This window comes from Phoca vitulina, unplaced genomic scaffold (assembly GCF_004348235.1).
Source record: "Phoca vitulina isolate PV1807 unplaced genomic scaffold, GSC_HSeal_1.0 scaffold20, whole genome shotgun sequence".
NCBI classification, from domain to species: domain Eukaryota; kingdom Metazoa; phylum Chordata; class Mammalia; order Carnivora; family Phocidae; genus Phoca; species Phoca vitulina.
Window position 1 is genome coordinate 40853270 of NW_022589723.1, and position 22665 is coordinate 40875934.

The 22665-nt window shown below is 55.6% G+C and overlaps 1 protein-coding gene across 1 annotated transcript in view; it reads right to left on the reverse strand.

The window, feature by feature from the left end:
• The window catches only part of PSTPIP1 (proline-serine-threonine phosphatase interacting protein 1), a 45843-nt gene extending 24098 nt beyond the window's left edge, over positions 1-21745 (reverse strand). Inside the window, exons 1-3 of the mRNA XM_032417879.1 lie at positions 21484-21745; positions 2540-2640; positions 2100-2174 (exon numbers count right to left, since the gene is read on the reverse strand). Of these exons, the coding sequence (XP_032273770.1) occupies positions 2100-2174; positions 2540-2640; positions 21484-21519 (212 nt within the window). The 5' untranslated portion in view covers positions 21520-21745. The remainder of the gene's footprint in view (positions 1-2099; positions 2175-2539; positions 2641-21483) is intronic.
• Positions 21746-22665: the final 920 nt, after the last annotated feature.

Here is a 22665-nt window from a genome sequence, read left to right on the forward strand (position 1 = left end):
AGGGCTGCCTTCCAGTGACACTGGCCTCCAGCTTTCTGGGCCGGGGAGCGGCTGGGCCTTGAAGGAAATGGTCTAGGTTGCCCGGTCAGACTTCTCAGCCCTAAACTGAGTAGGGAGAGCCCAGTTTATCTGACAGACACAGGTGCCTGTAAGACCGGAAAGAACGCCACTGTTGATTGAGCTTTGCCCTGGCCTGGTGCTCTCTGCTTGACATGGTGATGCCAGAGCCCCTCCGGGGGGCCACTCCCCTCTCACAGCCCAGCCCAGGACTCAGAGGGGCAGTGACCCCCCACGGCCACGCAGTGTAGGAGGCAGGGCAGACCTTGCCCCACTTGGCCTCTTATAGCCGTGCAGGGGATCAGGACCACCCAGAGCGTTGCCCCGGCCACTTCCTAGTCCTGCAGTGGGGCAAGATGCTGTGTCCCTCCCCGCCTTCCCCGCTGCCCACCAGGATCCCCTTCCATTTTGTTCTCTCCATCAGTGGCTTGTCCTTCCCTATTTAAGTGCCCAGTGACTCACAGGCTTCTGAGAGTGAGCGTGCCTCACACAGCTTGCCTCCAGCCCGGGTTCCTGTCATGGCCCAGCCTGGAGCACCCTCCCCCCCACCCCCAGGAGGTCTCCTCTCTTTCTGGGAAGGTTCTCCTTTTCCATCTGGCTTGGGTGGCCAGCAGGCGGGCAGGGACGCCTCCTGGGTCATACTCCCTCAATCCCTCTTCCCCAGGGAAGACAGAGAAGGGTTCCATCAGACTTTCATTCATTCCTTCCCACGTCCTGTGCCCTCCTCTGCACCCAGCCTGCATCCAACCCCAGCCCTGCCCTGTTTATCTGTACCACAGCCCACTGGAGTGGGCAGATGAGAACCCAACTCAACTTGTCCCCACTCACACGGTTCACAAAGGCCAAGAGGGGACTGGAGCTCATGCATTCTTACTTCCAGAGCTGTGTTCATGCTTTCTGGGCCCATGCACAGACCTTTGGGCATTGAGCATGAATCTCCCCTGGCCCATACCACTTCTTGACCTTCTTCTAGCTCTTCCCATGTCTTCTCTGGCTCCAGTTTGGAAGCAGGAATGAGCCAGGGTCCCCTGTGTCTTTAGAACACCCAGAGAATGTTGTATATTCAGGGTGTTCAAATGAGGGAACTAGGTGCCAGGTTTCGGAGCTCACAGGCTTTGGGGCCACTTTTGTTGTGCAGAGCCAGACGCGGACAGGCTTGACCTCCGGGGGAGCAGGGGCAAGGCTCAGGGTTGCTATGGCAGCTGCAGGCTCCACAGGTAGGGGCTCCTGGGTAGGAGGTCCTGGCCCAGGGGCGGGGGGGCAGGGCAGAGTCCACACCTTCCCAAGGCAGCCCCTCTATGCCACTGTTAGAAAGTTCTTCAGCTGCCCTCACATCGTCCCACTCTCCCTGTCTGCTGCCCCACCCCCCACTCTGCACACAGGGACCCAGGCCTCAGGACTGCAGAAGACCCCTGCTTCACAGCAGCAACGACCCCCATTGCCTCCCCTCCAAGCCAGGCCTGAGCCGAGCCTCTGGACTCAATTAACCCTTGGAGGAAGGTTGTGTTCTCGTTCCGCTCTCTGTCGAGGAAATGGAGGCAGGGAGAGCGTCAGGGAGCAGCCTGACCCAGCTGATGATCACACAGCTGACGGGTAAGGACGTGATACTGGAGCCCGGACGTGGCCCCTCCCGCCACTGTCCCTGGCCACACCTCTGTCCTTGAGGCCCAGGCTAAGCCCAGGCTGCACGGGGCACGGGCCACCAGGGAGGGCCTGTCACCTGGCTCTCAGGACGAGGGCAGAGGTGCTGCTGGCTGTGCTACAAACGCCTGAGGACAGATGTCCTCTGTCCCCTGCCCAGAGCCTTCCCGGCACTCAGACAGCAGGGCCCCCCACCCCCGAACCTGACCTCACCCAGAATGCCCCGTCCCCAAGAGAGTTGTCCTCCAGGCATCTCCGCCCTGCAGCCATCCAGACCCTTCCTAGCCCTCCCCGCTCCACCCCCTGCCAGGAAGTCCTAAACCCTGTTGACAGGCCCAGAAAGCACTTGGCGAAGGAGGAGGGAGCCCAGGGCACGGGACCTCGGGCACGGGACCTCTTACTTGATCTCTGTCTGGCCGCCTGCCTTCCGGGCGATCTGCACCAGCTCCTTGCCATAGCGCTCCTCTGCTTGGGCCCTGCAGGAACAAAGCGCGGGCCCTGTGTCCCCACTTCCGCTGGCTGCGGGCCCTGGATGTCTGTGCTGCAAACTGAGGGTCCACCCACTCGGCCTCTGGGGGCCGGCGGGCCCTGCAGCCTCCTCCTTGAGAAGGTTAAGCCCCCAGCCCTTCTTTGAAATAAATGTTGGCCAAATACCTGCACATTTGAGGGGACATCAGATTCTTGGCCCACTGGGGGGAGGCCCTGGCTGGGAAAAGTAGGGAAGTCACCCTCCCGAATCTTCAGAGCAGGGGGTGTCCCAACAGCAGCTTGGCTGAGTGGGGGGGGCCTGCTGCTTCCACAGCCCACTCCCCCTCCGGGCCCCCTCCCGGGTCTGGCTCACCTCTGCCTCAGCAGCTCCTCCACGTCCTTGCACATCTTCCTGCCATCCAGCAGCCTCTGCAGCAGCACCTCATAGCCTGTGTGGGCCGTGAAGTCCCTGCACTGGAACACGGGACAGAGGGGCGCGTGAGGGTGGGGGGGGGGCAAGGACCCCACTGCCGCCTCCAGGGAAAGTCTTTCTCCAGCCGCTGGGCCCTGACCTGCCTGTCCACCTCCAGGCCCCACTCAGGGACAGGCTCTTCGGGCTTCAGGAGCCGGCTTCACGCAGGCACTCAGTGGGGCCCCCATCCGTGGATGCGCCAGGTGTGGGAGCCCTACGCGCCATGAGAGCGCCCAGTCCAGGACGCAGCAACTCCAACGCAAGGTGGCCGTGGGAAGGGCCACCTCCAAGGCCCAGTGATGACAGCCTTACAGGGTGCCCAGCTCCTGTCACAGTCCCAATAACCCTATTATCTCCGTCGTCCAAGGGAGCAAACTGGGGCACAGGTGGGGGAGGCTTGACCGCGCAGGCCCGGCCTTGAACCCAGGCTGTCTGGCTCAACTCCACGCTCCCACCTCAACACCACATGGCCTCCTGCAACAAGAGCACCAAGTGGTGTTTCTTGATTGACAACTGTGTGTCAGCTGCCGTGCCACACTGTGTGTGGGCTCAGGTGACCTTCTTGTCCCCACCGGGTCAGGTGGGCCTTGAGAGCGACTTCCAGGAGGTGCGCACACCCTAACACATGCCTAGGATCCCTAGCACATGCCCAGCACCCTAGAGCCAGCCCTTAGGCAGGACAGTGGGGAAAGGGGTATTTGGGAGAAGTCGCCCGGACACGACTGCCCCTCTGCTGCCTGGCACTTGCTCAGCCCATCCTCGCGCTCCTGGCCAACAGCATTCTCCCTTCTCAGCCCTGGAAGGGATTCTGAGCTGCTGGTGCTGGAGCTGGGGGACGGAGGTAGTACTTAAAGGGCCTCCTAGGGCCTCCCCTGGGGCTAGGGAGGGGTGTTGGGGCCAAGTTGCACACAGGGCTAACTGGCAGGGGAGGGAGATGGAGAAAGTGGTGAAACATGATGCTGACAGCAGGGCCTTCCTGCGTCTCTGACCCAAGCCTGGCTCCCGCACCCATGCCTGAGGAAGGACCCCCAGCCCCCACCCGCCTGGGACGCTGGGCCAGGTGAGCCCTGAATTTCAGCACCTAGTTTGTCTTCTTTTCCATCCCCATGGACCCCCAAAGCCTTGGAGACTGGAGAAAGGGTCCTTGCTTTCCTGAGCACACATACCACAATCCCATCTCAGACCTCAGCGAATCAGTGGGGCCACAACTGGGGGAGGCAAGTCAAGCCCATCTTAGGGTCAAGAGCTTATGGTGCACCTTTCCCCGTCCATGCCTCTCCTCAAATGCTGTGTATGGGTATGTAGGGAGAGGCAGGAGAGGGAGGAGTCTAAATCCAGGAGAGCTTCCCACAAGAAGAGGCATTTGAGCCAGGTTCTAGGAGAGCAGATGTTGTTCTTCAAGGTCTAAGTAGAATCAGACATGGTAGGAAGGGCAGAGATTCCACAAATTGCCTCAACTGGCCCTGTGCCAAGTCCAGCCCTCCCTCAGCAAACTCAAAATAGTGAAATCTCCAGGCCTGTAGGATACCTAGGACTCCAAGCTTATTCCCTCCTCCATAAGCATCCCTAGAAATTCCTGAGGCCCCGGCTCAGCTGCCCACAGGGTGTCAAGCAGTGTGTGTGGGCCCTGGCTGGCTATTCAAGGCCCCAGCAGAAGGAAGTCGTCCCCAGAACCCCTGCCAGCCTGTCCGGGGTCAGGCGTCAGCCCCCACATCTGGGCTGGTGTGGTTGGGCCAGGCTTGCATTTCTGTGGCTTTTGTGAGCGGCCATTCGCCCACTAACCAGCCAGCAGACCAGGGCTTTCCGCCTCTCAGTCCCTGCCCTCCCTCCAAACCCCCCTGGCAGAAGGTTGTGACAGCTGGGGAGGGAGAGGAATCCGGAGCCTCAGCCTCCTGCCCTCTCCCCACGAGGGAGGCACTCTGAGCTGGACACCAGCGTTCAGGGCCCAGGGCCACAGACCAGCAAACTAGGAAGCATCTTGTCCAGTGCCTATCAGTCCTCAGGGAAGCTGAGGCCCAGAGAAGGGAAGGACCTACTTCAGGAAACACGGGCAGAGGCAGGACAAGCATGTGGGCTTGCAGGGGACCTGTCACTGCTCCCCGGAGCCTCTGGGAGAGCCGACGTAGCCCACGCCCGCAGCTCTGCTCTCCCCCCCTAGGCCCCCACCCGGCCCCAGCTCTCCAGGGGAGCCCCTCCGTCCTTACTGAGACGCCCAGACTGGAAAGACAAGCAAAATCAAACCTACGTTGGCCATTCTGTAGGAGGCAGAAGGCAGCAAGGGGCCCTGCAGCCTGTGTCCCCAGGAGCTCAAGTCCCCAGAGTGCAGCAGGCTCAAGGATGGTGTTCAGCCTCTGCTCAGTGGCGTCAGCAACCGCTGTGGCCAAGTGAGCCATGGTCACAAGCGATGAGACTGTTCTGAGGAAGTGCCTGGCTCCCTGGGGGCTGCTCCCTCCCAGCGCTGCACCCCTCCCCCAGCCTGCACCCTCCTCCTCACCCCTACCCGACCACCTCCTCCTCCAGGGAATGGGTTCTGACTCATTATCCAGAGTTGGGCAGAGTCTGCTCAGGCTGCTGTTGAGGAAATGAATGAGCCAATCATTCAATTAAATAATCAATCAGTTCTGTAAGTTCACAGTCCAAGGCCCAGCCGGCATATCACCCCTGCGGGGGGGCGGGGGGCGGGCCTGGCCTTCCTTCCCAGCACCCACCCAGCTCCACCCTCTAAGTGCCAAGCACTCGCTGCCAGTCCCCCTCCTTTACTGACTCACATTTCCACAATGTAGAAGCTACCAGGCAGGGCCTCACCCCTCCTCTGCCTACCCACAGCCTCTGTTGCCTGAAACCCACCCATGGCCTTCATCTTAGTGAAATTATGGGGTCTACCGGCCACACACAGCAGTTTTCTTTTTTTTTTTTTTAAGATTTTATTTATTTATTTGAGAGAGAGAGAGGGTGCACAATGGGGGTGGGGCAGAGGGAGAGGGAGAAGCAAACTCCCTGCCATCAGGAAACCCGATGCAGAGCTTGATCCCAGGACCCTGAGATCAGGACCTGTGCCAAAGGCAGATGCTTAACCAACTGAGCCACCCAGGCGCCCCATCACAGCAGTTTTCTTATTAAAAATGCCTCCCACCCACAGACGTAAGGACAGGGATGAGGAAACCCAAAGAGGGGAAGTGACTACCCAAGTTTCTCTCAAATGGTAAGGGTCAGAATCTGGGTTATGAACCCAGGTCTGCCTGTCCCCCAGCCCACATACCTACATCAGTGATTCAAGAGATAACCAGCACTGTTTTTCATTTTGAAACATCAAAAAATAATTTTAAAAAATTACTTTTGAAAATGATTACTCAAATTCTTTCCAGCTTAGATCAAAGCTGTATTTTGGGCTCTCATCCAGTTACCATGGATTCACAGAGACCAGCTCTGTGCCCAGGCGGAGTCAGAGGAACTCTCCCCTGGAGAGGGGCCATGCTGGCTCCGCAGACGTGCACCCTGGGCAGCAGCAGGCAGCCAGAAGCCGGGCCTGCGCCCGGCGGCACCCAGAGCAATCCACCCCGGGGGAGGGTGCCAGGTGCTGAGAAGCTACTGTCCCCTCCTTTGGGAGGCCTGCTCAAGCCAGATGTGGGAGCCCAGGCCTCGCCATCATGCTGGATCGGGCCTCCACCCAGGGAGGCCCGATCAGGACAGCAGGATGTCTCCTGAGGCTCTAGAAGGAAATGCTCAGGAAAGCTCTGAGCAGGTAGAAGCATACTCCTGCCTCAGCCTTCAGGCAGTGTGGGGAAGGCCCGGGTGTCCCGGGCTGCCCAGGGACAGCCCAGATGCTTCCTTCTCTATGCAGGTCTACGTGGCAGCCATCACCCAGGCCCGTGCCCTGGCCCTGGCCCTGCCGTGCCCCCACTGGGTGGATAGAAAAACAGCCTTTGTACCCGCCACCACTTCTCCCTTTTCCTACCCATATCACTCTTGGTGGCTGCAGGGGCTAGACCACAGAGACCAGGGCCTGAGTATGGCATTTCTCTTCATGGGACTTGGTTTCCTCATCAAGGAAGTGGGGGCAGAGGCCAACCTCTCCCCTGGCCCTGACAACCCGCTCCTCTAGGGCACAGCCCCCTCGGGGCAGACTGCGGCTGCCGAGTTGGGACGGTGCCCAGGCCGCGTCTCAGAGACCGTGCAGACTCCGGCAGACTAACTGTGGATTCACACCCCTGGTCATTCTTCCTCTGCCAGTAAAATGGGCCCAGCAGTTCCCACCACCTGAGGAGCAATGAAATGATGTGCACAGCTGAGAACGGTGAACAGAGATCACAGCATGCCCGGGGTCCGGTATGAGGCTGAGGATTATTTACCCCCATTTTACAGGTGAGGAAAATGGAACGCAGGGAGGTCACCTAACGTGCCCAGGGCACAGGTGGGATTTGAACCCAGCTCTCACAGGCCAAGAGCTTAGCTCTTCACCTACCAATCTCGTGCCTCTCTGCAACCCCCCAAGCTCAGTGGCTGCGCAGCAAGGGGTACTCCCCAGGCCCTGCCCTGTCCCGGCCTGCCTGCCACCAGCCCCACCAGGCAGAGGCGTAAGAAGGGTTGGCGTGCCCAGGAATCGGCAGACATTCTTCCTGGGGACCAAGTGAAGGCCTGTGGAAGGTAGCTGGGAAGAGCTGCCCTGTGACTTGCTGCTCACGAGAGCTACCTGACAGGGAGGGAGGAGCCCCCACACGGGGCCCTGTAGAGCAGAGGGCTCAGAAGCGGACAGCTGCAGGGAGCAGAGCAGGGGGATTCTCGGGGGGATGCGGTCAGCAGAGAACCCAGGAGAGAAAGAGCTACCCCCCGGGCCTCTGCCCCCTGCTGCGCCATCAGCAGCTCCCAGAGCTCCAGGGAAATAAGACCTTTCACCCCTTTAGAGTCACTGACCCCGCACCCCACCCCGTCTGAGGAGACACCATAAGCAGGGGTTATGGGGAGAACATGGCAAGTGAAGAAATGGACCCCGTCCTTTCCCCATCGTAGGCTTCCCATGTGGAGTCGGGAGACTGGGAGTGTTCAACTGAACAAGAGAGAAATTCTGATAGGAGATTGAACTGGATGAGTTATACCGAGACTAGAAAAGGACTAGGAAAAGCTCTAACACAAAGGCCCAGGAGTGGGGAGGGGAGACCTAACAGTGGCTTTAGAAGGTAGAAGAAAGAAAAATTCAGTTGCCAGCTTGCACCCTACCAGGCTCAAAAACCATTTTGTAAAATGTTAACCATTTTTGTTGAAAGCCTTTCTAATGTCTGACATGCTCTTGGGTTGATGGGCTCTTCATTCTTTCTTTAGCCTTAGGGAAAAAAAAAAAATCACCTTTTATCAGTGGGAGAGGGGACAGAACAGGAGACTAGACTCACTCTTCCCACCCCAGACGCCCCGGAAGCCCAGGGCAGCAGTCCGAGCAGGCGTTCGGGGCCACACGATCCCAGTTTCACAGAAGGGACCTCTGCAGCCAGCGTGCCTCCCGTGGCCAGCTTCCTGGCAGCAGGTTACTGTTGCTTGTCTTCAGTGGACTGAGAAACCGAAGGGTGAAGATTATCAGGAAACTGAACTCTCCAGAAAGCAGCTCCCTGAAGGCGGGAAGTGGGTCGTTTCCCTGCTGGGTCCCAGAGCCCAGCATCTGCAGTGCAAACACATTGGACGAGCGCCAAATAAATGTGTCAGGGAGGCCCTCGAGAGGATGTGGTTTTACAACTCCTGGCTCCGGAGATGTCCCGTGGAGGGGACCAGATCATTGGCTTGCGTTTCAGTGACTCATTACCCAACACCTTTACTAGCCAGACAGACTCATCCCCTCTACTTCTTAAAGCAGTATTATTGTCCCCATTGCACAGGTAAGGAAACTGAGGCTCAGGGTGGCTCAGTCCATGAGTGGCAGCCAGGCTCTTTCCAATGCCCTACAGCTACTACCCCACAGTGAGGCTCATCTCTACCATTCTTAATTGGCAAATTGAGGAAGGCAAAGGACCAAAAACCCAAGTGTGGCTTGGATGGGTGGATGGATAGATGGATGACCAGAGACTTCTGTAAGCAAGCTAGTTGCTTCCCTAGAGTATCCAGGGGCAGGTGGGTGAAGAGAGGGTCCCAAGCCCAGGCGCTTGAGAAATCGCTGAGGCCTGCAGGCCTTTGTGGGGCCATCAGGAGCAGAGGGAGTGTCTGTGGCTGGTGTCCCCAGAGGCCCAAGCCGGGACTCTCGTGGGTAGAGGGAGGGAGGCCAACTCCAGATCAGCACAAGCAAGGGCCTCCCAAGACCAACCCAGGAGGTCCCAGATATGGCTGCACGGGGTCAGCTGCCTCGGCAGGTGGAGAGCGCCCCCTCACAGGTCAGGGATTCAGCAGGGAGGGTGAGCTGACCCAAGGATTGGAGGCGTCCCTGCATAAGCAGATAACTGTGGGGTGATTTACAGCTTTTCTAAGATGGCTCAGGGTAGGTGCCAGAGGGAGAGAGCCAAGAAGGCAAAGACTGGACTTTTATTTTTAAAGAAAAAAAGCACATTGAATGCAATTCGATGAGTGAATCTGGGTTCAGCTGGGCTGACAGGAGCTTGAGATTAGAAATGAGTTTCCAGAGGATTCCATCTCTCCACTGAGCCCCAGCCTCCCGGGAGCCTTCAGGGGCCCCCCACCCAAGCAGTCAAGCAGCAGGGCCCCTGAGATATCCAGGCGGTCACCCTGAGCCTTCCAGGGGCCTGTCAAAGCCCTGGGAACTTTCAGAGCCTCCCAGGAATCCCCCATCACCAGGTGTGGGGGGCAACACTGGCACCAGAAGAGGACCTACTGTGGGAGGGGGCGCTATTGTTGGAGGAAAGCAAGGATGAGACAGGTTATGTAACTTGTCCAGGCCCAATCAGCAATTGTGTGGGCGGGCCTGCCTTTCAACCAGAATCAGTCTGGTTTGAAAGTTTTGTTCTTTTAGTTAGAGCTCCTCGGATTAGCAGGAAGGAAAGGTCTCCTCCGCACTCCCCTCCCCCAGGCTGTGAAGCCCTGCCCACTTCCCCTGCGCTCTCTCTAGTCTTAAAGGCCCAGCTCAACCCCCACACCCCCTTCTCCCTCCTGCTTTATGAAACCAAAACGTGTAGAAAAAGTAGAACAGGGGAGGGACAGGGAGTGAACACCAGTCCAGGCAGAGGCCTGCAGGTGGGAATGAGACCCTGAGATTCAGGAGACCCCTCGGAGTGGTCCTGGTGAGACCTGAGGGGTGCTGGAGCTGGTGTCTGAAGAGGTCGCGTGAGGCCGGCGCAGGAGAGCCTCAGGAGCAGGTGTGGGGCCTTCCCAGGAGATAAAGGGAACCAGGGTTCCCTTTCACGTTCCAAGTTCAGGGGAAGGGAGCTGGGTGGGGTGCAGTATTTAGAGGCCAGGGCTCTAAATACTTTGTTACCTCTAATCCTCAGAACCCCCTGGAATGTCACGGCTGTGTCATAATTACTGCCCCACGTTACAGATGAGCACCTGAGACTCAGCAAGGTGCATGACCTGCTTGGGCCACACAGTTCCTCTCCACCACCCCCACCAAGCTGATCTGGCAGCAGGGACTCCCTTGATCTAGCCCTGGGTGGAGCAGGAAGCAGATGCCAGTGGGAAAGGGTGGGTAAGGGAAGCAGTGGGACGCGGAGGAAAGGAGGTAGTTGAGCCACCCCAGACCCTCAGCCCCAGAGGAGACTAACCCCTTCAGCAAGGACAGGCACTGTCCAGCCCCTGCCCGTGGCCGGCCACACAGGGCTCCTTGCCACACAGTCTTCAGCTTGTGGGTGACCAGCCAGAGACTAGAGGCTGGCACCAAAGGTCCACCTACTGTCCCTGCACATCCTGTTCCCCAAGTGTCACCGCTCCCACACTGCCTACACCTGCCAGGGGATGCCCCACGGAACCCCACCCCAGGAGGAAGTCCAGGTAGCAGAATGTGGCAAGAGCTCAGGCATTAGTTTCTAGTCCTGGCCAGTTGCATGGGCACAGTCAGTGTGACCGTGGGCAAGTCACTTAACCTCCCGAGCAAGAGTTCCTCCTCTGTAAAATGAATGTGAACCTGTGGCCCACCGCTGGGCTCTGAGGACTAAATGGACTTGTACGTGGAGGAGCCCAGCAACGGGCACCTGACACTGAATGAGTTCCTGGAAAATGGTGCCCACTGTAATGAGTACATATTAAGTCGAAGAAAGGAAATAAAAAAGGAGAGCTAGGTTTGAATCTGGGCTGTAACTCTTATTTGGACTGGTTGCTTCCAATCCCTCAGACTCAATTTTTTTTGAATTTGTAAAATGGGAAGAACGATTGGACCATGTGCCCTCACAGGACTGACGTGGGGTGTCTTTCTTTGTGGCTGTGAACTGCTCCTCCCTTGGGCTTGAGACTTGCTCAAGAGACAGAGATGGAGCCCTGGAGCTGCAGAGCTCCCATTGCCACACGCTTTCCTGAAAGCAGGGACAGACCCTTGCCGCCTCTGGAGAAAGCCCTTTGGCCTCCTCTGCCGGCCTTGGCAGATTCCGGGTCTCAGAGCTGACCCTGGGCTCTGGGTGCGAGCTGGGCCCCTGCACTTGCAGGGGGTCTGCACATGGGGCTCCTTGCCCCTACGAGGCCATTAACATGCGTGTTGCCACGTCTCTATCTTCTAACCACAAACATCAATTTAATACAGACAAGGGGCCAGAGGCTCAGAGAAAGGAGGGACTCACCAGGGCCACACTGTGAATGAAGTAGAATCAAAGCAGGGCATTGGGTTCCAAAGGCAGTGTGAGAGACAAAGATGGCACCCTCCAAGGAAGGGTTCTGTGTTGGAGGCTGGGAAATTGCTTTACCCTGCCCAACACAGCCAGTGTGCATCTGGCATAGAGCCACACTGTAGGAAATAGAGCAAGATGCCACCCCCTAGACCCTGGAGCGCTGGGCTACCTGAGGGACCCCTGGGCGATCTGAGACCATGCGCTGGTTAACTTTCCGTCTAAGCCAGCTGGAAAGGCCGGGGCCAGAAGTCCCGATTTTCATAGGCCCCTCAGGTCCAGGCAGGCCAAGACCAGGGCAGACATCAGTTCCCTGCAGGATCTTCCCATGATCCACTGAGGAAGTTGGTGACCCGGCCTGTGGGCCGATGCTCCTTAAGAGTGAGAGCCGGTGGGACCTCAAGGAAGCCCAGGAAGCCGGGAGGTGGAACAACTACAGACAGGATCTCGCCATCTGTGTGCTCGTGTCTGTAATGACAGTCGTTCTGACATGGAAGGGGATGGAAATTGACCCTGGAGTCAAAGGAGCGAATGTGGCTGATGTCGGAACCCAGGAAAACCAGACTCTCCAAGGAGGGTGTTTCTCCAGTGTGCCCAGGCTGGGAGAGTTATAGAAGGTTTGTCCGAGACTGTGGCCAGTCCAGGCTGGGAAGCCACAGGAAGGTTCAAACCTCAGCTTCCTCACATATAAAATGGGAACAATAGAAACACTTCCACTCAGGACCTCAAATAGCCAATGATGTTGAAAAAGAACAAAGTTGAAAGACTCACACTTCCTGATTTCAAAACTTACTACAAAGTTAGAGTACTTTAAATAGTGTGGTCCTGGCATAAGGACAGACATAGAGACCAATGGAAGAGAATAGAGAGCCCAGAAATAAACACATACATGATTTTCAACAAAGATGTCAAGATCATTCAATGGGGAAAGGACAGTCTTTTCAACAAATAGTGCCGGGAAACTGGATATCCACATGCAAAGGAATGAAGTTGGACCCATTCCCTACACTGTATACAAAAATTAACTCAAAATGGATCAATGATCTAAATGTAAGAGCTAAAACCATAAAACTCTGAAAATAAAACATAGGGGAAAAGCCTCAAGATACTGACTTTGGTAATGATTTCTTGGATTTGACACCAAAAAGCACAGTTAACAAAAGAAAAAATAGATAAACTAGATTTTTGTCAAAATGAAAAACTTTTATGCATCAAAAGACACTATCAAGAGAATAACAAGACAATCCACAGGTTGAGAGAAAATATTTGCAAATCATATATATGATAAGGGATTCATATCCAGAATATATAAAGAAACACAGCAAACACAAATAATTCAAAATGGCTAATAAGCACACGAAAAGATGCCCAACATCATTAGTCATTAGGGCAATACAAATCAAAACCACAGTGAGACACCACTTCATGCCCAGTAGGCTGGCTGTAATTAAAACACACATGGGCACACGAGCGCGTGCACATGCACACTCACATACACACGCACACACACACACAGGTATTGGTGAAGATGTGGAGAAATCAGAACTCTCATGCATTGCTGATGGGAATGGAAATGAAGCAGCTGCTGGGGAGCGTGGGTTAGCCTTCTGAACTAGTTAAACGTAGGATCACCGTATGATTCAGTAATTCCACTTCTAGGCAAATACCCCAAAGACCTAAAAGCAAACAGAATCCCAGAACACTCATGTTCATAGCAGCATTATTCACAATATTCAAAAGGAGGAAACAACCCAAGAGTCCATTAACAGATGAATGGGTAAACAAAATGGGATATATACAGAGAATGGAATATTGTTTAGCCACAAAAAGAAATGAAATTCTGATGTCTGTTGAAACACGATGAAACTTTCCTTTTAAGGATTTTATTTATTTATTTGAAAGAGAGGGAGAGAACAAGTGGGGGGGAGGGGCAGAGGGAGAGGGAGAGGCAGGCTTCCCGCTGAGCATGGGTCTTGATCAACCCCAGGGCCGTGGGATCATGACCCAAGCTGAAGGCAGACGCTTAACCGACTGCGCCACCCAGACGCCCCAAAACATGGATGAACCTTAAAGACATGCTAAGTGAAAGAAGCCAGACACAAAAGAACAAATATTGTATGATTCCACCTCTGTGAGGTTGCTAGCATAGGCAGATTCATGGAAAATAGAATAGAAGTAGGAGATGAGGGGAGGGAGGTGAGGAGTTAGTGTTTAATGGGTACAGAGTTTCTGCTAGGGATGATGAAAAGTTCTGGAAATAGTAGCGATGGTTGTGCAACATCGTGAACGTGCTTAATGCCGCTGAATCACGCATTTAAAAATGGTTAAAGTGGTAAGTTTTATGTTACGTTTATTTAACACAAGAAAAAAAAGTAATCGTAGAAGATTATAAGGTTAAAAAAAACAAACACAAACCTCTACCCTCTACTCATTCCCAAGTGAGTCGAACGAGGTTGCATCAATGGTACAAGCCAGGTGCGCTCATTGTCGGCAGTGCATCCAGCTTCACCATATGATGGGCACCAGTGCTTCCGCCGCACCGTGGACACACTCAAGAACTCCGGAAAATAGTGATGCCCAGCCTCCCACCCTGAAACTCATATCTAACTGGCCTTGGGTGTGGCCTGGGCATTGGGACCTTGGAGAACTACGGTCGTATAAGATTTGGCTCCCTGTTACATTTCTGATCTTATCTCCAAGTACCCCCACCTCGGTCCCTTGGTCCCAGCCACGCAGATCTCCTTGTCCCTTGAACATATCAGGCACTCTCCTGCCTCAGCCTTCACCCCTCCTTTCCTCCCCAGTAGGGCTCAGCTTCTGTTTTCCCATTTCTGCTGCTGGGAAGCCCTGAGCCCGTCTGGCCGCCCCATCCCTGTGCTGGCTGTGGTCTCTGCAGTACCAGCTGGCTCTTCCTATTGCCCAATAGTAGGTGCTGTCAACACCAGCGGAAGGGGCTGTCATTCGCCTACCTTCTCACCCATTGCTCAGGGCACCAGATCTTCGCAAACCACACACCTCCCGCTAACCCCCAGGGGCTCTCTGACCCAGGCCTGGGAAGGTAGCAGCCTGGCCTAGCCCAGTAACCCAAAGTCCACCTCGGTGGCATCCCCAGACCCACACCCCCTCTATGAGTTTTCTCTCTGCAAAACGGGAATAAGAATATCATGTTCACAGGGCTATTGTTGGAATTAAATGCATCTTGTCACTTGAAGCCATGGGGATGACTCTCTGATGGCAGAATTTAATATGCAATGGGAACAGAGTTGGGAAGGCATTCTGGGAATCAGAGGGTGCACACATGCGCCTCACCCTGGAGGTGCACATGCAATCGTAGTCTGGGTCCCTTCAAACCTGTTTCTGCTCTGCTAACTCCCTATGGTGAGCAGCGGGAGGCGGTCCCCTTAGTGCTGCCCTTAGCATCCCCATCTCCAAAGCCTTTGTCTTAGGTGAGCATCACTCTGTTGTCCTGCAGATGAGGACACTGAAGTTCAGAGAGGGGAAATGACTTTCCAAGGCCCAGCAAGTGAAGGTGGAGGCCGGGTGAGGCTTCAAGGAAGCATTTGGCTCCTGAGCCTGGGGGGAGACCCCGCTGGAGCAGGTCCAGGGCAGGGCCCCGGCGTGGGCAGCCCCCGGGGAACAGGGGGCCACTCTTGCTGGAAGCCCAGGCAGTTTCAGTTTCCATACCCTTCACTGTGTGGTTTGTGGCATCAGCTAGACTCTGGGTGAGGAAGAAGGGCATCCCGCCCACGGCCTGCTGCCTCCAGGCTCCTTTGCAGGAGAGGAACATCCGCTGCTGGAGAGCATGCAGAGAGCAGACGAAAGTGTCTCTGCCACCACTTCAGGCCGGTCAGGACCTTTCACAATCTGGCTGGGGCCTTACCTCCCTACCGGGCGCCCTGCACACCCCTTTGGGCCAGAAAACTGCCTTCCAAACCAATTGTGCCCACTTCCCCACTGGCACACCTTTGCCCTTGCCATACCTTCCCCTGGAGTCCATCTGCCCTCCTGTGGTCTCCCAAATCCTTGCCCACCCTGCAAAGCCCAAGCAGGGCCCTCCGCCTCTGTTCCAGGGGCTCCCCCTGCTGTGCGTAGGTGCCAGGAACAGCCAGGAAGAGTACAAGAGTCCGTGGGAACTGGAGTGCAAAGAGGGCCATTGAGAAGCAGATCTTGTTTTCTGCTAAGAATAAAATTGAAGGTGCGAGTGACTCTCTTGACCCAGGCCGCTGCGGCCAGTAAGTCCTCCAGGTCACCACTGCAGGCATCGAGCAGGTCACCACTGCAGGCAGCCACAAACCTCACACAGCGGGCTGTGTCCTGTGGAGTGGGCGCAGATGACCCAGCTGCCTGGCCCCGGGCGACCATGTCCCACAAAGTGTGCACAGAGCGTGTAAGAGGTAAGGCTATCAAACCACACATGTCGCCTAAAAACACCATCTTAGGCTTGAAAACAAGAATTGCCTGGTTTTGTTTTTAAATATTTTCCTTTTAAATGACATAAATAGGGGGCACTTGGGTGGCTCAGTTGGTTAAGCGTCTGACTCTTGATTTCGGCTCAGGTCATGATCTCAGGGTTGGGGGTTGGAGCCCCGTGTCTGCCTCCACACCGGGCAGGGAGCCTGCTTAGGATTCTTTCTCTCCCTCTCTCTCCATCACCACCCCCTGCCCACCCCCCCCCCCCCCCCCCGCCATGCACATGCGCATGCACTCCCCAGCGCTTTTTCTCTCTCTCAAAAAAATTAAAAAGAAATGACATACATAATCTGTGTTCACTTATGGAAAATTAAGGGGGAAATAGAAAAATGAGCTTACTTTCAAAGCCACAGAAATCAATGCTAACACGTTGTGTTTGCCCCCCCCGTTTGTCCTACACGAATTATAACTCAAACAAGAATCAACTAGCCTATCTTTTTGATTTCAGGGGCAGAGTAAGTCGGCGGCCCACAGACCTGGGTGGGAGTCCCCGCCCTGCCCTGGACATGTGACCTCGGAGTAGGCCTGCCCATGCCTTCATTCAGGAGATAGGAGGACATTGACAGAGAAAGAGTCTGTCCTCATTCCTTCAGACGGCCACAGCCAGGCAGGCACGGAGAAGCCAGCTGGTAGCAGCAAGGGCAGGACAGCTAGGGCCTCCCTCTCCCATCTCCTGCACTGTCTACGTACGAGCCCCTGTTGCTCAGGAAGACCCACTCCTCAGCCACTGGCCTCCTTGATCTTCAAGGCCATCGGGGCCTGCCCTGCTGCAAGTTGTCCCCCAAAGTCTGAGCAGCTTCAGTTCCCAGCAGAGCCCCTCCAGGCCTGGCCCTCCCAGCCCCATCTAGGCCACTCTGGTCCCTCCTTCCTGCACCAAAAGGCTCCTGCCCAGCTAGAAACGCGGCCCTATTCTCTCACCCAGGAATGTCTCCTCTTCCGGGAATCCACCCAAGGAAATAATCCTCAAGTGAAAAATTTTGATACACAGCGATCTACCCATTGCCTCTCTGTGCAGAAGAACGAATAACTGGCAGCAGCAACCTAAATGTCCAACAATAGGGGATTGGATAAATGAATCATATGTCTACCAAACCCATAAGCTGGACTGTGTAGCCATTAACAATGGTGTTTTGAAACGAGGAAATCACACCCACACCCACACATGTTCAAAATGGAATTATGCTGAAAAGCAGAGGGGAAGGGTGTCCACAACAATGTGAGTACATTTAACCCCACTGAACTGGACACTTAAACGTTAGGATGGTGAATTTCATGTGAGGTATACTTTACCACAGTTAGAAATCAGTTTTAAAATGCAAGAAAAAGAAAGTCGGGGAGAATACAACACTGTGTACACAATCTGCTTGCACCTACGTAAAAATAATCTTAGGGAAACACAGCAAAATATTACCAGTTGTCTTTGTGTGATGAGACTAAGGGTGCTTTTTTCCTGGTTTTCTCTATTTTCCTTTTAGGATCTTATACTTAGATGAGAAGGTATATACATAGCTTCAAGTGCTCAGAACAGAATCGGTGCCCAGGGAACATGAGTCTCTCCTGATTTTCTGTGAGGCACCAAAGTGGGGCCTCTCTCCTAAATGGGGAACCTCGGAGTCTCAGAACTGGGAAGGGAAGGGGCAACAGCAGCTGAGCCGGCACATGGGGGAGAGGTGGGCCCATCCTTAGCCCCCTGTGTGTCCCTGGTGAGTCATCCCCCCACCCGGAAAGTGGTGTCTTCCTCTGTCCTCTGTATGTTGGGGAGCTCAGCTCCTCCCAGCTGGCTGGTTTCCAGATGAGGCTGGAGCCTCAAAGGGGAGCGATGTGGCTACGAGTCAGAAGGAAAAGTTCGGGCTTACTTCCTCCACCGCCTTGGTAGTTCCTGCCCAAAGCAGGGGGGAGATGTCACTGTAGTATGTGGCCCAGCCTCCTCAAGCCCTTACTTTGCCTTTAACAACCCCCAAAGGGATAGGATGTGGATCTCAATAAAACCTGGTCCAGAACTAGGTTTTCCCTCTTAAAACAACACCCAGTGGCTTCTTTGCACAGGTCTGGGAGGGAGGGGGAGGTGGGTGAGAAGGCACAGCTCTGAGCCCTGCCCCTCCCTGTGCCTTGCCCAGTTAGTAGGGAAGCTCAGTCTTCAGTGCTGGACAGTGACTTCCTTGAGGGCAAGACAGTCTCCTTCACCTGACTGGGTGTGGGGGTGAGGCTAGGGGTCCAGCTGAGACCACCTAGCAGAGAATACCGCCCGGCAAATATTTGTAGAATATAACTAAAGTGAAACGAAGAAGAAAAATGGGTTCAGGAAGGGACCATGGAGGCATTCACCGTTCATACCTTTATTCCACAAACACTGAACACTGTGTTGAGGATGCAGACCGCTGTTTTCTGCAATAGAGTCTGGCTGCCTGCTGGGAGCAAAGCCGCTGGCAAGGCGAGATTGGGAGGTGGGGGACAGGACCCTGCTTTCTCTGGGCTTCTGTGCCCCTCTGATTCACTGCTGAGGCAGGTTTTACGAGATCTAAAGCCCTCTCAGCTCAGGTAACTGGTATTCTCACCCCCAACTTTGTCTCACTGACTGGCCCCGCTCTGAGGCCCAGCCACTAACTTCCTGCAAAGCTGCGATGCTCTTGATCATCTGTATAACAGAAATCAGATTATCCCTCCCCTGTGGCTAGTCCACCTCTGCCTCACTCCACAGTGGCCTGCATCTCAATGTTTTGCCACAGGAAAACAGGCTATAAATAAATACCAGGTGGTCACATGGATGAAATGACAAACACAGACCTACCGAGGGACAGAAGTGGCTAGCTCCCATGCTGAGTGTTCCCACCACCTCTGAGCCATTATGTCTGCTTTTTAGAGTTTTTTTTGTCTCCTCCCTGCTATTAGGCTACCAGCTCCCTGTGAAACAGTTCAGGCCCACCGATATTTATCAGTCACCAACTGTCAGGTTCCACGTAGACCCCTACTAAACGCTGCACCTATAAATTAAAAGACCACATGACTAAGCTTGTTAAAATTGTGGGTAAAATTAGAGTTCATGGGCCCTAACTGAAAAATGATGGGGCAGCTCATATGAGTAAAGTATATGAGCTTTAATATAAGCTCTTAGTGCCTCAGAAACCACTTTTGTTTCCCTCTCTCACTGTGAACTAGTGCCAGGAACAGGGCTAGCTCTCACCTGTGCTTGGGAGGGTTGAGAGTGCTATGGTATTAGACGTGATTCTTCTAGCTCACGGGCCCCTTCCAATACGTAAGACTACTCATTTTCCCAAACTGTGAGGCTACGGGGTTTAATGCCTTGGGCTACGGTGGAGGGCGGGCTGGGGGAGGGGCAGGCTGGGCTCTGTCCCTCGAACGCAGCAGTTAGATCACTATGTCTTTTGTGTTATAGATTTGTCTGTAAATTGAGCTTCCAAATACTTCTATCAGCCTCATCTGATCTTCTTACTTCTCTGGGAGGTAGGAAGAACAGAAATTTCCCCTCCATTTTGCTGATGTGGCCCAAGGATCCAATGACCTGCTGTGCTGATAGAGGGTGTTAAAGCACCCTGGGTGAGAGCCTGGACACTGGAGCCAGGCTGTCAGGGTTTAATCCCCGCTGGGTGACCTTGGGCAAGCTACTTAAGTTCTCTGTGCCTCAACTACCTCCTCTGAATAATAGGGATGATCTCATCTACCTCATCAGTTTAAATGAATGAATAGCTAAACAGTCCTGAGAACAGTGCCTGACTCATCTTTAGTACTCAGTGTTAGCTGTCCTCATGGGCTGGGCTGGCCTGAGCATCAGAGGGGTTCGAATTCAGAGCCCTGGGGGCAGTGATGCTGACAATGACCTTCTTTGGCATTTGCCCAGGCTCAGGGTGAGAGGCTCCCACTGGCCACTTCTCTCCCCATCTGTCTCTGGTCGTCCCTCGGCTAGATCCTCACTGCAGCCCAGGGAGCCAGCAGGGGAGGGGAGGAGGCACCTGGAGCTCATGAAGCCTGCAGTGGCTCAGAGGTGGGACAAGCCCAGAGCATGGCTGCATGTCCCTTAGAAAGCTGCCACAGGTGGGCTCCTTTCTTCCTGCTGCTGCCTTCCCTGCCACACCCTGCCCCCCATACCATCCCCCACTGCCCAGATCCTGCCATGGGGGCTGCTCCTTGCCAGAGCTCTGCCCTCGGGAAGGTGGGGCCAAGGGCCCTGGGCTGGGACAGATGTCCTAGATGTAAAACGGTCTGCCCTGGGCTACCGAGCACCCTGGATTCCCAGGCCCTACCTCTTCGCCCCACTTCGCACTCTCAGTCGGAGCAGAGGTGATGACTCACTGCCCCACCCCCCACTGCAACCCCCGCCCCTTTGTGAGGGCCCAGCTGCCAGCCTGGTGCTTGGGTTGGGCTGAACCAGGTCTGCCTCCGTTGGCATCTCTGACCTGAGCCCACCTCTTCTTTGTAGAGACGGGGAAATGGGGGCCTAGAGAGGAACAGGGTACCCTCCCCAGATGGCCCCCTGACCACTATGTGGAAGCAGGCCATTCGCATGCTGGCCACAGGCCCCAAGCAGAGCATGGCCCGGAAGGGAAGGAAGGCTTGGCTCATTAGCTCTCATCCTCCTGGCCACAAGCCCCAGGAAAGGGCCCAGGGAGGGCCAGGCTGCTGGCTGAGGCTGAGCCGGCTGAGTGAAGGGCCAGGGAGTCCTCTGCGGGGCTGGAGGGGGGGCATCCTCAGGACAGCCTCATTCCCCAGCTCTAACCAGAGAGGTCTCAGCTTTGTCCCCACAAGCCACTGGGGACAGCCAGAGCTTGAGACGCAGAGGGGAAGGTAGAGGCCCAGCTGCCAGAAAAGCTGGGGGGATCCGGGGTCCAAGTGGGCTCGCAGGCTGCGTGGGGCCCACACCAAGCCATCTCGCCTCCCGAGCCTGTCGGGTGCCGCTATTTCATGGGGGACAAGGACTTGAAGTACACCTGCACTGAACTGAAGAAAGGAAGCAAGGAATTGCCCCGCCTTGCTGCCTCCTCAGAGGACCCCGAAAGTCTGCGAGCAAGAGAGGTTGTGTGAGGGGAAAAGAATTGTCATTTGGCGTGCCAGCAAGGTGCTGGGGACTTGATTACATTAGACGGCCTCTTTAAAGTCTCCCATTTGGCTGAGATGCTTATTAATATTGATCTGGACTGTAGAGCTGGGGAAAGTGAGGCTCGGAGAGGTCAAACAGCTCGCCCAGTCTCTAAGTAGCAGAGGCAAGACCCAAATTCAAGTCTGTTTGGTCTCCAAACGCTTGACCCCCACCTTCACCTCACATGGCCTTCTCAAGCTCTCACCCACATATTAGATTCTCCTACAAAGATCCTGCAGTGGGGGGAGGGTCCCCCAGAGAAGTCAGACCTGGGAGTAGAGAGGATATCCCTTGCCCACTGTGGTGAGGTTTGCAGAGAAGTCAGTACCCCAGACCAAGGACCCCCTTCTTCCCCCAACTCAGAAGGGACAGAAGCACAGGTTATGCCCCAGGATAATTAAGGCCAAAAATCGACCGCTATTTTTATGAGAAAACCTCCCTTCTGGAGCCACATCCCCATTAACTGCCAAGGGGAAATTTCAGCCCCGCTGGCCCTCCCAGAGCCCGTTCTGCTTGTTCAGTGCCCCACCGTCTCCACTCACCCAAAAGGCATCTCTGAACTGAAGCTGGGGCAGCATCCTCAGGCGAATGCCACGGCAAAGCTTGCTCTCCTACCACAGGCAGGGCTGAACGAGGGCCAGGAGCCAGGCGCACCGTCCCAGGCCCCCCTCCCCAGCCGGCGCCGTCTGCAGCGCCTCAGAAGGCGGCCGCAAGCCAGAGAGGAGCTGCCGGAGGGAGGAAAAGGGCTCAACCTGTTTTGTTTGGGGCTAGAATCAGCAGCAAAATGAGGAAGGAGCAGTGGCCTTCCAGTGATGGGAGGGCGGGCCCTGGTGTCCGGCCGGCCCCTCGCCAGCCCTGTGCTGATGGAGACGCAGGCAGTCTGCAGCACTGAGAGCACAGATACCAGCCCGGGGTGGGAGGCTACAGCCAGCGGGAGAGGCAGGCTGGCGCACAGGCCAGGCGGGAAGGCAGCCTGGGGCCTGCGCAGGAAGGTTTGTGCAAGTTCCCCCGGGGCAGGCACCAGGGCCCTCGCCCACAGGAAGTGGAGTCGCAGGGCTCCCTCGTGCAGCCCCACCTGACACCCGCCACCCTGCTGCCCGCCTCCACTTGTCCCCTTCCAAAGCCCTCGCTGGGCCATGCCCAGTGGCCAGAAACTTCGGGAGCCTGAAGCCCACTGAAGCTGTGGGCAAGGACAGGGCAGGAACCCGAGTGCTGTTGCCCGCCACCCCGGCCCCATGCTGAGCCAGGCGCAGAGCTGTTAGACTCTCCACCCCGCCCCTCCCCTCCCCACCAGCAAACTGTACCTGAGGGGCCCACCCAGGCCCAGGACATCCCTATCATTCATCAAACCCTGGCTGCCTGGGGCCCCGATCCACAGCCCGCCCTCAAGGAGCTCACAGTCTGGGGGCAGACAGCTGTGTGTTGGGGGGTGTGGGAGATAGAGATGGGGTGAGCAGGTAACTAGCCAAGGGAGAAGAGCCTGAGCTCTCATAGGCACTGCCCCCTAAGTCTCCAGATTACACACTCTCTGGGGCAGGAAGCCCCCCCTCCGGCGCCCCCCCGGGGAGATGGAGTCTTCAGGCTGAAAGACTATGGTTCAACTGAGAGACAGGATTATAAAGGCAATGTGGGAGTCTGAAAACCCTGGTTGAGGTCCCCGTTTTTGTTTTGTCTGGCCCCTGCCCTTTAGTGGTTGAGTGGGTGGTTTATCCACCCTCCAAGTC